This window comes from Propithecus coquereli, unplaced genomic scaffold (genome assembly GCF_000956105.1).
Source record: "Propithecus coquereli isolate 6110/MARCELLA unplaced genomic scaffold, Pcoq_1.0 Scaffold111, whole genome shotgun sequence".
Lineage (NCBI taxonomy): Eukaryota > Metazoa > Chordata > Mammalia > Primates > Indriidae > Propithecus > Propithecus coquereli.
The window spans coordinates 7,581,859-7,595,683 of record NW_012135081.1 but is presented as its reverse complement, the minus strand read 5'-3'; the positions used below and the strand labels follow the sequence as shown (position 1 = coordinate 7,595,683).

At 53.8% G+C, this 13,825-nt stretch overlaps 1 protein-coding gene across 1 annotated transcript in view; it reads right to left on the bottom strand.

Moving 5' to 3' along the window:
• The window catches only part of LRP1 (low density lipoprotein receptor-related protein 1), a 76,492-nt gene extending 66,948 nt beyond the window's left edge, over positions 1–9,544 (bottom strand). The window contains exons 1-2 of the mRNA XM_012651950.1: positions 9,018–9,544; positions 791–913 (exon numbers count right to left, since the gene is read on the bottom strand). Of these exons, the coding sequence (XP_012507404.1) occupies positions 791–913; positions 9,018–9,084 (190 nt within the window). The 5' untranslated portion in view covers positions 9,085–9,544. The remainder of the gene's footprint in view (positions 1–790; positions 914–9,017) is intronic.
• Between the last annotated feature and the right edge of the window lie 4,281 nt (positions 9,545–13,825).

Below are 13,825 nucleotides of genomic sequence, written 5' to 3'. Positions count from 1 at the left end.
AACAAAAAGAGCCAGATCTGGCCATTCTGCATGGCTTTTTTTACTCCTAACACCCAAGCATCAAGGTCAGAAATGTGGCAGGTGAAGGTGGCATGAGAAGAGACTCCAGGCTGAACCACCCCCACCATAGATGCATTGGCTGAAGGTGGAGACGCCAGGACTCTGCCAGCTGCCCAGGACTCTGGGGTCCCGCCAGCAAGTCCTCCACCAACACCCCCCCACCCTTGGCAGGGTGAAAGCTAGGCGGGGACCTTTTTCCCAGTTTAAACAGCTGCCTCTGATTACACCACTTACTGGGGGCAGGGGAAGGCGGGGGTGGTGGGAAATGCACAGGGGTGGGGCTTCTGGGACAGGGGCTGAGCAGTGGCCTTTGGCCTGGGAGCCTAGGGGTGGAAGGTGACTCCAAAGGTGACTCCGCAAGACCTGGGGGCCTCTCGTCAATGGTCAGGGAAGCTCAGAGATGGGAGGAAGAGGCAAGAGCTAGAAGGGAAGAGAGCCTGCGCCACCGTCTTGCAAAGCTGTCAGCCCAGAGAATCAGAGAACACTGTGTCTGACAGGCTTGAGGGTTAGTGGCTGAGAGAAATCCAAGGTGCCATTTCTAAGTGCACCAGACACCATGCCGGGCACTTTGAAGAGGGGAAAGGACAGTTTGAGCTGTGTCATAGACAAATAAAATCCCAGAGCAAAGTCCACACGAGGCTAGAGATCACTTGTCTTCCTCCCAAACGCTTGCCAAAGGAAGAGAGCTAAGTCAAGGGACTGGGGACAGGGATCCAGAAAAGGTACTTACAAATCTCGGGGGCCTCATCAGAGCCGTCGGGGCAGTCCCGCTCACCATCACACCGCCAGCCCTTCGAGATGCAGGTGATTTGGTCTCTGCAGGCAAACTGCTTGGGGCTGCAAGTCTTAGGGACTAGGAGCAAGGCAAGAAAAGGGGGGTGTAAGTGAAGGGTGGAGGCCAACTCTGTGGCCCTAAAACTCCCCAGGACTCCTCCTCCTTCCCCAGCATCAGTCCCCAGCTGGCCCAGACTCTGAGCCAGGAGGCAGCTTTGGGTCTCCCCTAGACACTGTGTATCTAGTGGGGGGAGGGGGGATCCAGGAGCACATTTTGCTGCCTCCCACCCAAGCCCCCTAGGCTGCGTGTCCCTAGGAGCCAGGGTCAAAGCCCTTGCTGTTCTTGGCTACTCTGATCAGACACACATCCCCTGGCTTTGGTCACTTACAATGATGGTGAAGGGGGGAGTTAGGCCTTTGACATGTTTTCTCTTTATCTTCCTCTCACTTCCACGAGAAGCCCAGGGCCGGTCTTTTCTGACCTCTCTGCTTCCCTGCCTTCTGGAACACTCCTGGTCCCTTGACCTATCACCCCATCTATCCCCAACCCCTAACCACCAGGCCCCCACCAGGCAGGAACTGTGAGGATGTCCCCCAACCGCACACACAGCCTCGCACCTTGGTAAAGGTGCACGAGGGCGAGGCCGGGCCAGGCCGGGCAGGAGCGGGCAGGGCAGAGAGCCCTGCTTCCACCTCCATTCTCTAAAGACAGCCTCTCCTGCTGGGTAGACGGGGGGCACGGGGACTTGCAGTACACATCCTTGGAGGTAAGAGGCACCTAAAGATTGCTCAGGAAAAGGGACTCAGGGAGCAGAGGCAGGGGGATGGCTGGGATGACCTCCAGGAGCTGGTTTCGGCCCAGCCAGCCTGTGAAATTACCACGTCCAGGACCTCTCTGCCTCTCTCCCATCCTCTGACCTCATTCCCCAAGGAGGAAATAAGAATGCTAACAGCTAACTCTTACTACGGGCTGAGTATGCGCTGGGAACTGTGGTAAACCAGCTCTTTCCAAGTATCATCTTATTTAGTCCTCTCCGCAGGATGACAAAGTAGGGACGACTAATACCGCCATTTCACAGATGGGGAAATAGGGCTGAGTGACTTTCCCGGGGTCCCACAGCTGACAGCGGCAAAACCAGGACTCAACCGGTTCAGCCGATGGCAGGCTCTGAACCAGTGCAGCCCAGACCAGTCCTCCCATTCTCCCTGAGAGAAACTCGGGGCTGTCCTCCAACCCCTGTCGCCACGTCCTCCATGGGAAGGAAAGATGCCCGTCCCCACCACCCCCACCCAGGGCTGGGTTCCCAGTCTCCCGGCCCTTCGTCGCCTTTTCCTCGGGCTGTGTCAACGCCATTTCTATTCTGCTGGCACACGCTGAAGGCCAGCTCTGTGCCAGGCGCTGCACTAGGCACTGGGGTGCCAAGGAAGGGTGAGATGTCCCCTATGCCCCTCAGGAGACACAGTCCCCTGAGAAGATAGTGTGCACAACTAACTCAAGCGGAGGGCAGAGACAGAGGATAAGGAAAGGGTGTCGGGCTCTTGGTGGGCAGGGAATCCGACGGGGCCCATGGAGATGTCCTCCCTCCTTAAACCCCATCTCTGCCAGAGGGGACTGCACTCAGGCCCCTGGCCAGAATGACCGAGTTCAGGAAACACATCAAGGATGGCCTAGCGAGGCCCCCCCAGCCCCCCTCCCCTCCCTTCCACCCTGAGCCGGGAATAAAGGCCCCTTGAGGAGGTGGATAATGCTGAGTTCATTGCCCCACTGGGCCAGCTGTGAGGTCTTCCCGGGAAACACAGCCCGCCAGCCTAGTTAGCATGCTGGAGAACCGTCCGCTTCCCCTGACCAGCCGAGGCCAGCTGAGGGGGGCAGCGTAGGGGGGTGGATTGGGACTCAGAGGCAGATGGCATGTTTGGAACCCAGAAACAGACCCCCATGCCATCCACTTCCTCCCTTCCCCACCTGGGATGTGGTCCTCCCCAGGGCAGAGCGCACAGTCAGGGCCTGAGGTCACCAGCTGGTCACTCTAACCTCCCCTCCATTCTACGTTCCAGCTACAGTCCCCTCTCCTTTGGCCCTCACTTAGTCCCTCCGCTGTCCCCCACCCCCATTTTTGGCCTGAACTCTACAGAGGAAACAGCAGCTGGCAAACTCCAAAAGCTGGAATGAGAGAGATTCACAAACCAGATGTGCTCTTGCAGAGGGAGGGGAGTGGGGGATGGGGGCGAGTGGAAGGACCAGGAGGGTGCGGGCCCCTGTCCCCCAGCAGCATCTCCTTAGGCGCAGACCACGGTGACACAGGGGCACATGTCCCGTGGGCCAGGGCAACACAAGGATTGCGGAGAGATATGAGAAAGAACTTCCTTCCTGTCAGGGATGGTGGAGAAAGCCCCGGAATCTCGAGTGAGAAGGCTGAGGCCTGTCTTTGATTTCCTTCAGGGGGAGAGGGGAGGAAAGAAACAAATAATCTACTTTGGGGCAGTCTACATAGCCCATGGAAGCCTCACTCTGAGCTGGGGGTGGGGTAGGAAACTAATAATCTGCTTAGAGGCAAAGCCAACCCCACTCCCCTCAGCTGAGCCTTCTGTATCTGCATCCAGCACCAGAAAACCCTCCTTTGTGGCCTGCAGTTTAGATGAGGGAACAACTTTGCCCTAAGTTCAGAAGCAACTAACAGCGTCCCCTGCCTCCCACCCCTCGTGAGAGCTGGGGCTTCCTACGGCTGTGAGCTAACGCTTTTTAACATGGTCACTAAGCGCAGCCACTGATCTGAAATGCTGTACGTGTTAACTCAGTTAGAGGCTCACAACCCTGTGAGGTGGGTTCCGTTGCAATCTGCATCTTACGGGTGAGGTTTCGTAACTGAGGCACAGAGTGGTTACTAACGGAGCAGGTGGAGCCGCATTGAGAAGGGAAAACACAGGGAGGACTCTTTCCTTCTCTGGCATTGGCAGTGGGGAGAGGGATTGTAAGGGGTGGCCTCCAGGGCTCTCAGAGAGGAGGGGAGGGCATGGGGGACATGGAGAGGGACAAGAATGGGACGGAGAGGGGTGCGATAGGAGGGAGAAGGAGGAGGAGAGAACTAGAGCCGGAGGAGAGGGAGTGAGGTTGCAGGAAGAACACCAGGACACAGGGGCCGTCTGTTCTCAGCTTTGCCTGAAGATGAATGTGACCGCCATGCTAACTTGGCCAACACCCTGCCCACACCCCCCAAACCCAGGCGTCCAGCCCAGCCATGGCCCCCAGGGCCACCAAGCTGGAGCCAGGGCAGGAGGTGTAGGGTTGGGTGTGTGTCCAGACACAACACAGACCCCACTGCCTTGCCTGAGCCTTGGCTGTCATCCTCTGTCCCATTCTGGGACCTTGGGGGTGGTGTGGGGGAGGAGGGTGAGAATGTCTGACCAGAGAAGAGAGGGCGACAGGAAAGTCCAGGCCCTGAAAGACGCTTCTCTGGAGGAGGGGGACCCATCCTTCGATACCCCTGAGGGAGTGAGGGAGAAGAAGAGCACTGAGACCGCAGATGGTTGCTTCCTAAAGGATAAGGAGGCAGGAAAAGCATGAAAGAGACCCTTGGGGCCCTTTTCAAGAGTGGACACAGCAGACGGAGAGACAGGCTTGCCCTCTGAGATAGGTGGGGGGATGTTTTCTAAAGGGAACCGCACGATATGTCTAAGGGAAGGGGGGAAACCCAGGGAATAGGGGGCAGAGCCTACAGGAATCTGAACTTTCAGACATATGGGGGTGGGGCAGCAAAGGCCTCCCAGACCCAAACCGAGAGCTTTCCACTGAATTTTATGTATTTTGGGTGTTACCCGGTGGCTCCTTCCTGCAGCTCAGTGAGGCTCAGACACATTTTTGTCATTCCTGAGTCTGGGCCTCTGCTTTGCGGCCTGGACAGATGGACAGATGGGGTGGCTTGGATCGCCAGGGGAGGGGAAGGGTCTCCCCTTCCACTCTGAGTCAATATTGACTCAGTAGGATATTAGCCTGACCTGTGACCTCCCCAACATCTTTTCCTTTCCCCACAAATAAAATCCAGACCCCTAGAATGCCTCCAGAGGTCACCATATCTCTCACCAGGCCTTTATTAGCCCTCCCCACCTACTCCCCCCCACCCTACGCACATGGCCTATGCTCACCAGAAGCAAAAACTCTAAGCCCTTGCACACTCCCTGCATCCTTCTCCAGTTCTTAGGCTCCTAGTCAGGAGGAAGTTCTACCAGAAGTCTAACCTCCCTCCTTCCATCTGAAATACCTCCTTTCTCCATCTTAACCCACAAAGGGTATCAAGTTCTTTTCTTCCAGAAACATTCTCTCCAAAACCCATTCCCAAAATTAGTGAGGGGGAAGAAGAAAGTGGAACTTGGAGGAAAGCGGAGGGGAACTTTCACTGCCCAACTGGACACTGTGGGTCTGGCAGGGAGGGGAAGAATAACCAGAATGGGGAGGTGGGGGCTCAGGAGCAAATGGGAAAGCCCAGGGGACACCACGAGGCCTGGATGGAGGTAAATGGAGACAAGCAGAGAAAAATAAGATAAGTGACGGAAATGGGGAGAGTCAGGGCAGAGAACGCCACAAGGGATGGGCAATAAGAGAGATGAGAGACAGAGAGGTTCTGAAAGGCCAAGACAGCACACACCAGTTTTAGACAGATAGACAGACAGGCAAGAAAGACAGGAAGGGGGCTCAGCCTAGAGGTTGCCAAGACGGTGACACAGTTGTCCCGGGATGAACCCAGAGAATGACTACCCCGCCGAGACTCAGAGTAGGGTGGGGGGCAGCGTACAACCGGCCCTAGCACTGTCTGACCCAAGAATGCAGGCCACTGCCTCCCCTGGAATCAGGGGGGTGGGAGGAAGGAAAACTGGAGCTTTTCAGCCAGGGAAACCAAGTCCCAGGAGAGCCTCTAGTCTCCCCTGGGGGAGAAAGAGGGACAACTGTCTCTCCTCCCACACCCCTCACCTCTTTCCCAGGGAGGTTTTATACTGGTGCCTGAGGCCACTGCACCGGAAACACTCCAGAGCCAACTGCTTCCTTCTCCAAACAATACAGGATCCTGCTAACCAGGCTGAAATCTGGGACAGAAGTGGAGGCCAGGTTTCCTGACCGCTTATACCCGCCACCACCAAGTCAGGGACCCTTGCACAGTCCCACTCAACTGCACCGCGATTCCCCAAGATCAGTGAGCCCCCTATCCAGAGCTGGAGAACCTAAAAGGTAGAGAGACCAAGAGGTGGGAAGGACCCCAAGAGCAGAATACTTGGCGGGGAGTAAACCCCTAGGCTTGGGGGTTCTGAGACTGCAGCAGGAGGAAAAGGAGTTAGACTTCAGTAAGGAAGGGTTTTCCAAAGGTAAGGAAGAGATTTTGAAGAGTGGGGGCTTTGGACAGGATTTGACTCTGGCCAGGGACCCCCGGCTGTCATCCTTTGGGAGGCCCAGTGATGAGGGAGTGGTTGAGGATAACAGAAATATAGAGAAATTTAAGGGAGAGGGAACAAGATTGGAAGAAAAGGAAGTCTTATGAAGCAGCCCCAAACATCAAAATATTCCTCCAATCCTAAAACTATTTTCCTAAATAACCCTGCTTTGAAAGATGAGGGGAGATATTTAAGGATCTGGGTCTGACCAGGGAGAAAGGGGTTTGGGACCTTCTCTCAGGGAGCCAGGAGGCTAACACTCCAGCCTCATACCTCACTTCCACTGCCCACATTTTCTAGTAACTGGTAATATACTGGCTCAAGGATGTGTGTAGAGATGGGGAGGAGGAGAGGGAGGAAGTCAACCTTCTTCCTGAGCTGTATCTGCCTGGGGGTGCCCTTTCCATGATAAAATGTTCCCTAATCTCAGCAGGGCCCCCAATAATCCCTTCTTCTCCCCATTCTCCACCCCATCTTTTTCCATCCTCCCCAGTGGCAAGTATACTGAATTTTGTCTACTAGCAGGGAGTGGAATTCTCCCCAAAGAGCATACCCTGGAGGGCAGTTTTAGGCATAAAGGAGAAGGCAGAAGAGGTGGGGAAGGCCCCTAGGACTGCTTCCATGGAGGGAAAGCAGCAAGGCTGTGACAGCAGGAGGAAGGAAGGTTAGACACTAAGTCAGATAAGCTGGGCCAGAAGGTTTCCTTCTCTGGAAAGCAAAGAAGAAAGTTCAGTGTCTATGGGTCCCAAGGTGAGAGGGAGGAGTAGGGACAAGGCAATCCCCTAGGCTGCCTCTGGAGAGAGTTGGACCAACATTTCTATGCAATGCACCCTTTCCTACCCCTCAGAGTGGGGTGGAACCAATTATTTATATTCCCATTCCCAAGATACGAATATTGGTGTGCATCTGGGGATGGATCCTCTCCCTGGGGCTGTGGATGGAGTTCAGTCCGAGCTGGAGATGCAGAAGTGGACTGGGTGGAGATTTTAAGAAAGGGTAGGGAGATAATCAAGGAGAATATGAACAGACTCCCTCTTACAATCACCCCCCACCCACTTGGTGTGGCAAATAGAACCCCTTTAGGACCCGGGAGTGAAGCTACCTGGGGCTCAATCCTGAGTGGGCAGGTGGCCTTCTCTGCTCTTGCTTCTGCCTAACTCCAGCTACCCTCCTTCACAGGGCTCCTGATGGGTCTCTCTCTCTCTCAAAAATTTTTTTCTAACCCTCCCAGAAGCAGCTGCACCCAAACCTCTTTGCCTCAGTTTCCCCTCTCACCTCACAGGGCTGAGAACAAGAACATGCTAATGAAGGGAGCCATGGGCAGGGGCCAGCTGTGAGGGCTGACCTGGAGGATACTCAGGGCAGAGCTTCTTTCCTCCTCCTGGAAATTGGGGGAGGAGGGAGCAGACAGTCCCCAAGATGGCATGATTGAAGGCCAATGAATATAACTTTTTCTGGGCACAGCCACTTTCTGATCCTCTGACCCTCCTGCCCCAATTGAAGCAAGTTGGCTTAGGGGATATAATCTGGTTTCAAAGAAAAACTTTCCCAGTCCCAGCCCAGCAAGACTTAGAAGACAGAAGAGGGGGTGTACAACGGTACTGCGCCCAATTTTGTCTTTGGATGAGAGGGCTAAGATGACTGGAAGGGATGAGATCCCACCCTTTCTCAAATCAGGGCAGCAGCCCAGCCCAACCCTGTGACCCTAGCTTAAAGCTTGGGCAAGACTTGACCAAGTGACTCACAAGTACGAGAAAAAATAGCTGACGGAAAAAGGGGAAAGGGCCACCCCATTTCCCCAAAAGAACACAGTTCTAGCCCCAGCCTAACTCTGCAGTATACAAAGTGTGTGTGTATATGGGATGTATATGGGGGGCAGGGAATAAACACATTTACTGAAGGAGTGTGGGGACATAGCCATAACCCCCATCCAACCTCCAACTCTCCTTCCAATCCAAACTGTGATCCAGCCAGAAGTCAGGGAGAAAGCAGCCTCCCCCACCCTCCTACTCCAGCATTCCAAGCCATTCTCCAGTCCCCTTCCCCAACGATGACATCTGACGTTTGTTCATCTCAAAGCTCCCAGGAATTAAGAAGGAATATTCAAAGTCACATAGCATGGCCAGCGCCCCCCTCCGCCCCCCAGTACAGCCCTACCCAGGCTACTGACAGAGGCCCTGAGAGGGGGAAGAGCCCCACTTCAGAGACCAGGCCTCCACACCGGGGCGCAGGGCGATTCCACACCCAAGCAGGGGGCCCTCCCTCTCCCCACCCACGGCCTTCCTGGCCTGTCTGCCCTCTGCCCAGCGGGGTACCCCTGGCCGGGCTTTCCCTTCGCTTCAGAGGCCACTGCAAAAAACCCCCCACCCCCACCCCCTTTTGCAGCCGTACATTGCAAATCCGGATTCCTTCACAATTCAGATGGGGGGGGTGGAGGATGTAGGGGAGGCGGAGGCCCTCCCCGAACAGAGAAAGGAAGAGAAGGCCTCTGGATCCCAGTATCAGAAAAACGGGGAGTCTTCTCTCTATCCAGGCCTCTTGCCTTTGTCTGGGCTGGGGGGCTCCCGGAAGCATCATTTGCCCAAGGCCCCCATCCCTCAAATCGGACCCCCATCCCCACCCCCAGTCAGGCGGCTGCTGTGTCAGCTGGACCGGGATAACAAAAGGCACCCCCTCCCGCGTCTCCCTTCCCCATCCGTAAGCAGGAGTGGGGGCTGGGGAGGGGTGCCCCCAGGGGTCCAAGGGGGCCGAAGAATCTCACTCACCATCGATAGCAGCCGCGACCAGAGCTGAGAGCAGGGGCAGCAGCAGCAGCAGTAGCGGGGTCCGCATGGTGTGGGCTGATGCAAGCAGAGCCCCTTCCCCTCTGGTCCTGCTACTTCTCGCCTTTGCCCCCCCAATTGGGGGGTCCCCCTTTTTCCTCCTTCCCCCTCCTCCTTTTCTATTCTTTCCTTTGGCAAAGCGCACCAGGGGCGTGGGTGAAGAGGTAGAGTTCTGAGCCCCTTAGGGAGGGCCTGCTGAAGGGGGTGCACCCCTGCCCCCAAATCCAAACCCTTTACTCCCCACCTTACTCCTCACTGCTCTCTCCCCCTCCCCGGGTGAAGCTCACAGCCCCATCTCGGAGCCACCTCCGGTTGCAAAAATGCACAATTGGGAGGAGGCGGGGTGGGGGGTGGGGGGCGTGGACCGGGTTGGGGAGCCTGTGGAAGGGGCCTGATGGAGCTCTGGGGGCTCCCCTCGTTTCCGCCTCCTCAGTGCATGGGCCTGGAGCTCGCACCGATGTTCCCCGGACTGAAGTGCAGCGGGGGGGGCTGAATGGGGAGAGGGAGGGGACGACTAGAGGAGGGAGGGAGGGAAGGGGCGGGGAAAGAAAAAGGGGGGGTAGAAAGAGCTACGCGGCAATACAGTGAGTGCGCATGCGCTGATTTGGCGCGCTGCCCTGGGGAGGGGGAGTCGGAGCAGCGACAGTATTTGGAGTTCTGGGAAGCGGTCCGAGAGTGGGGGACTCGGGAGACCGCTAGCCAGTTTGGGGCCTGAGGCGTCCCCTCCCCTGGCTGGGCCTTTCTCCTGCGAGCTCCAGAGAGCTGAAGGGACTGAGGGTGGGATTGGGCAGTGGGCGAGGAGAGCTGAGCGGCTCCTCTTTGAAACTCGGTGTCATATACTAGGATTTCAGGCCCCCTCTGGGAGGTCCAGTACCCGGTGGCCCGGGCCAAGGCCTGATTTCCTCGGGGAACCCTGACTATGCCTCCCCTGCCTCGGGTGGGGGCAGGGGCCGCCAGTGTGCAGGGAAGGTACTGGGAAAGGCAGCGCTCAGATTTGGAGACTTTGTATGACCAGACCTGGATTGGGGCCTGCGGCGGAGGGGGGCGGGGTGGGGGAGGGGCCGCGAGGTCCCGCCCCCCACCTCGCTCCGGGGCTCGGAGTAAACAGGGACACCCGCGGGGACACGCCGGAGCTTGTCCGCCAGCCTAGGGCTGGAGGATGGAGCCCACCTTAGTACCCGCCCCGCCTTGCCCGCCTGGCACCGGGCGCGGGAGGGGCAAGCCCTAGTTTGAAGGGAGGTGAGTCACCTGCGGGTGGGGTTGAGGAAGGGCCACCCCCTTTCTCCCCAAGAGGTCGGGGCTCATTTGTTTGTGCGTGTGTGTGTTTTATACCTTCTGTCAGGCTTCCTACCAAGTCGGTTTAGATTCCAAGCAACCAGGGTTTGGAACAAGATGAGAGACTCTGAATCTCCACTTCCAGGCCTCTGGTTCTAAAGGGGTGTCTGCTGAGTGCCGGACCTTTGTCCCTGGACAGCCTTTACGGGAATGATATACTGAGTCCAGAAGGCGCTGGGCGGTTCCCAGGGGCCGGTGAACGTGCTTCTGGCCACTGCCCCCTTCTGGGCGGCGTTTTGAAGCTGTACCCTTGGTGTCTGACTTTCTGGGTGTCTGGAGGTCAGGGTTTAGGGGGCCGGGCAGGCTATGTCGGCTGCCGAAAATTGACGTTAGAGATGAGGGACGGTTGCACCACCGTTCTCCCTTTTAATTTCTAGTTACGGAAAATACTGGAGTTCCCACTCCAGTCTGTCCCTGGCAGAAAAGGGAGGAGCATGGAGGACTTGTCCCTTAATGACAGTGATCTCAAGCTTCAGCTTCTTCCAGCTTGCTTTGCTCAGGGCCACTGCCACCTTCCTTTAGTCTCCCAAACTGGAAACCTCAGACTTTTTTGCGAACTCCAAAGGGGGCCTTTTCCTCCTATATTCAATCTCGCCAGCCTGTGCTCGAAGCTTGTCTTTTCTTTCTTTGAAACATATCTCATATTTCTTCCATTTCCACTGCCAGAGAATTTCTCTGGGCAGGGGTGGGGTCTTATTTCTCCTTTTATACGGCTCTAAAGGCCCGACACAGCGTGAGGCACATGGCGGGGATTCACCAAATGTTTTTAATGCATGCCTACCAGGTTCCTTCCAGTGGCCCTTCCCAATGTTGTGATCCAAGTGAAATCAGGTTAAAATGGACTTCAGATGCCTTTGAAAAGAAAAAGATATCTGGAGCAACTATATGTAGCCTGAGAGGGCTGTGAAAGGGCTCTTCCCCTCACCCCACATCTGTCTTACACAGATGAATCTCCTAAAATTATGCTTTCCTTGTTGGTGAACCTCTCCTGGGTGTCTGTGGACAACTGAGTTGAACATGAACTCTTCTTCAGTCGTGGCCTTCCAAAATCTGGCCTCAGCTGGCATGTGGACACTTATTTCTCTTTCGCCACCTCCCAGCTCCTGCTATCTGAATGAGAATGTATATTTATTTTTATTAACTTTGTATTGTTAAGAAAATGATAAAACCCAATGGTTAAAAAACTCCGAGAGTATAGGAAAGTGTAAGGTGAAAGTAAACTTGGTGCTCTCTCTGCTCCCATTCTTCAGCAGCACCCTGCGAGTTAACTACTACTAATGGTTCATTCTTTCTCCTTCCAGGAGTGTTTTTTTTTTTAATGGTATACAAATATAATTGAATATTCTTTAAAAACACGAATGAGCCCATAGAACATATATTGGTCTATAACTTACTTTTTTCAATTAACTTAGCTTGATTTCTTTCCACATTGTATGCACACATCTAGCTCATATTGCTACTTGGAATTTCCTTGCTTGGATGCTCTACAATCTATTGCGATTGTTGGGAGCTTGGGTTATCTCCAGTATGTGAGCTGCTGAGGGTGTCTCTGTGAGATGAGAGAATGCATAGTTCTACCTGAGCCTTTTAATTATACTGCCCCTCACCCCACAACCCCACTCTTTGCCCTCCTCCGAAAAGCTCTCCTGTTACTCTCGCCCTGCCTATCTCCCCTATTCCAAACTTGTACTCAAGATAGCTTCAGTATCCAGAATTTAGCACTTCATTCTGTGAACTCCTTGAGGGCAGGGGCCATGTCTTTTTCTTCTTTGTATCCACCCCATCTGAGGAGCTCTCGATTAGTGGGAGCTGGCAGGAGCGTTAGGACTAGGGGTGCCTGCCCTGGACTGGGATGTGGCTTCAAACATCCTCTCTGGATTTCTTCTGTAGCACTCTGTTTAATCCCTCCCTGCCTCAGCATCTTCTCTTTCTCTCAGCTTCTATTCTTAAGCAGCTTCCTCTGTCTTCAAATCATTGGGTTGGAATTATAACCAAAATAGTGGGAAATCAAGGAGGAGTTCTCTGAAATTCATAACTGGAATGCCTAGAATGGTGATGGGGCAAAGAAGTTAGTGTGGAAAAAGGATGTCTCCTTTGTTGGCTCCCGCAGCAAATTATTAAACACCCTCCTTTTCTGTCAGAGTGTAACAGGGCCTGGGATGGGACATTAAGCGGGCAGCTCTGGGACTGAATGTCAGGCCAGAGGCTGCCACCACCTAGTGGCCAGTTAAAGAAGTGTGCGTGGGAAGGAGTATCTCTGAAGGGTCCCGTGAATGGTGGGAAAAGGGAGGGAAAAGGATCAACATTTATTGAACGCTTACCGTGTACCAGGCCCACACAATGGACTTTATTTACATAGATTAGCTCACTTAAGTCTCATAACCACCTGTGGCATGGGTGTTATTTCCAGTTTGTAGATAAGGAAATAGGGTGCTCTGAGAGATTAGGGAATCTTCCCCAAATCACAACGCATATCAGAGCCCAGACTTCATTCATTTAATAAACATTTATTAGTACCTCACATGTGCCAGGCACATTGCTAGGCAATAGGGACAAGAGATGGAAACACAACTGTCTGAGCTTTCAAGAAGCTTACAGATTAATTGGGCTACTCATCAAGGTGACCAACATTTACACCACAGCACCTTAGTGCTGGTGATGAAGGCATGTACAGAGGGCCATGGGGACCAGGGAAGGACATCTCTTCCAGATGAGAGGGGCAGATGAATGTCGAAAGAGAAGGAGGAAAATGATAAGCAATGACAGGAGGAAAGGGTGTTTCAAGCTGGAGGACAGACAAAGGCATGGAGGCAGGAGGAAGTTTAAGACATTTGAGGAACAGCAAAGATGGTAAGGCTGAAGTTTAGCACTTTAGAGTAACAGTAAATGTAATATGGCTAAAATTCAAGGTACTTTTTTGGGGAGCCTAATGGATAAAGTATCGGGAAGCCTAATCACAAAATGTGATTTCAGCCATACTAAGGAATTAGAAATTTAGTTTCTAGAAGTAGTGTAGAGCCAGGTGAAAAACTGATGAAGTCCTTAATGCATCAGTGCTAGAGCTGGGGAGGAAGAGGATTCCGAGATAATAAGGAAGTAGGATCAAGTATACTAATTGGATTGTTGTGCAGGCCTAGAGATAGTGACAGAGAAAGCTGGGTCTAGAAACCTTGGCTCACATGAGAATCACCTGGAGAGCTTTTAAAAATCCCAATGCTAAAAAACAACAAAAAAAATCCTAAGACTTATACTACTTGATTTTAAGACCTATAAACTACAATAACCAAAACAATGTGGTATTGGCATAAGGATTGACAAACAGATCCATGGGACAGAATATAGAGCCAGAAATAGGCTCATAGTCATTTACCTTTTTTTAAAAAAAATCAAAATTCTGGCCGGGCGCGGTGGCTCAC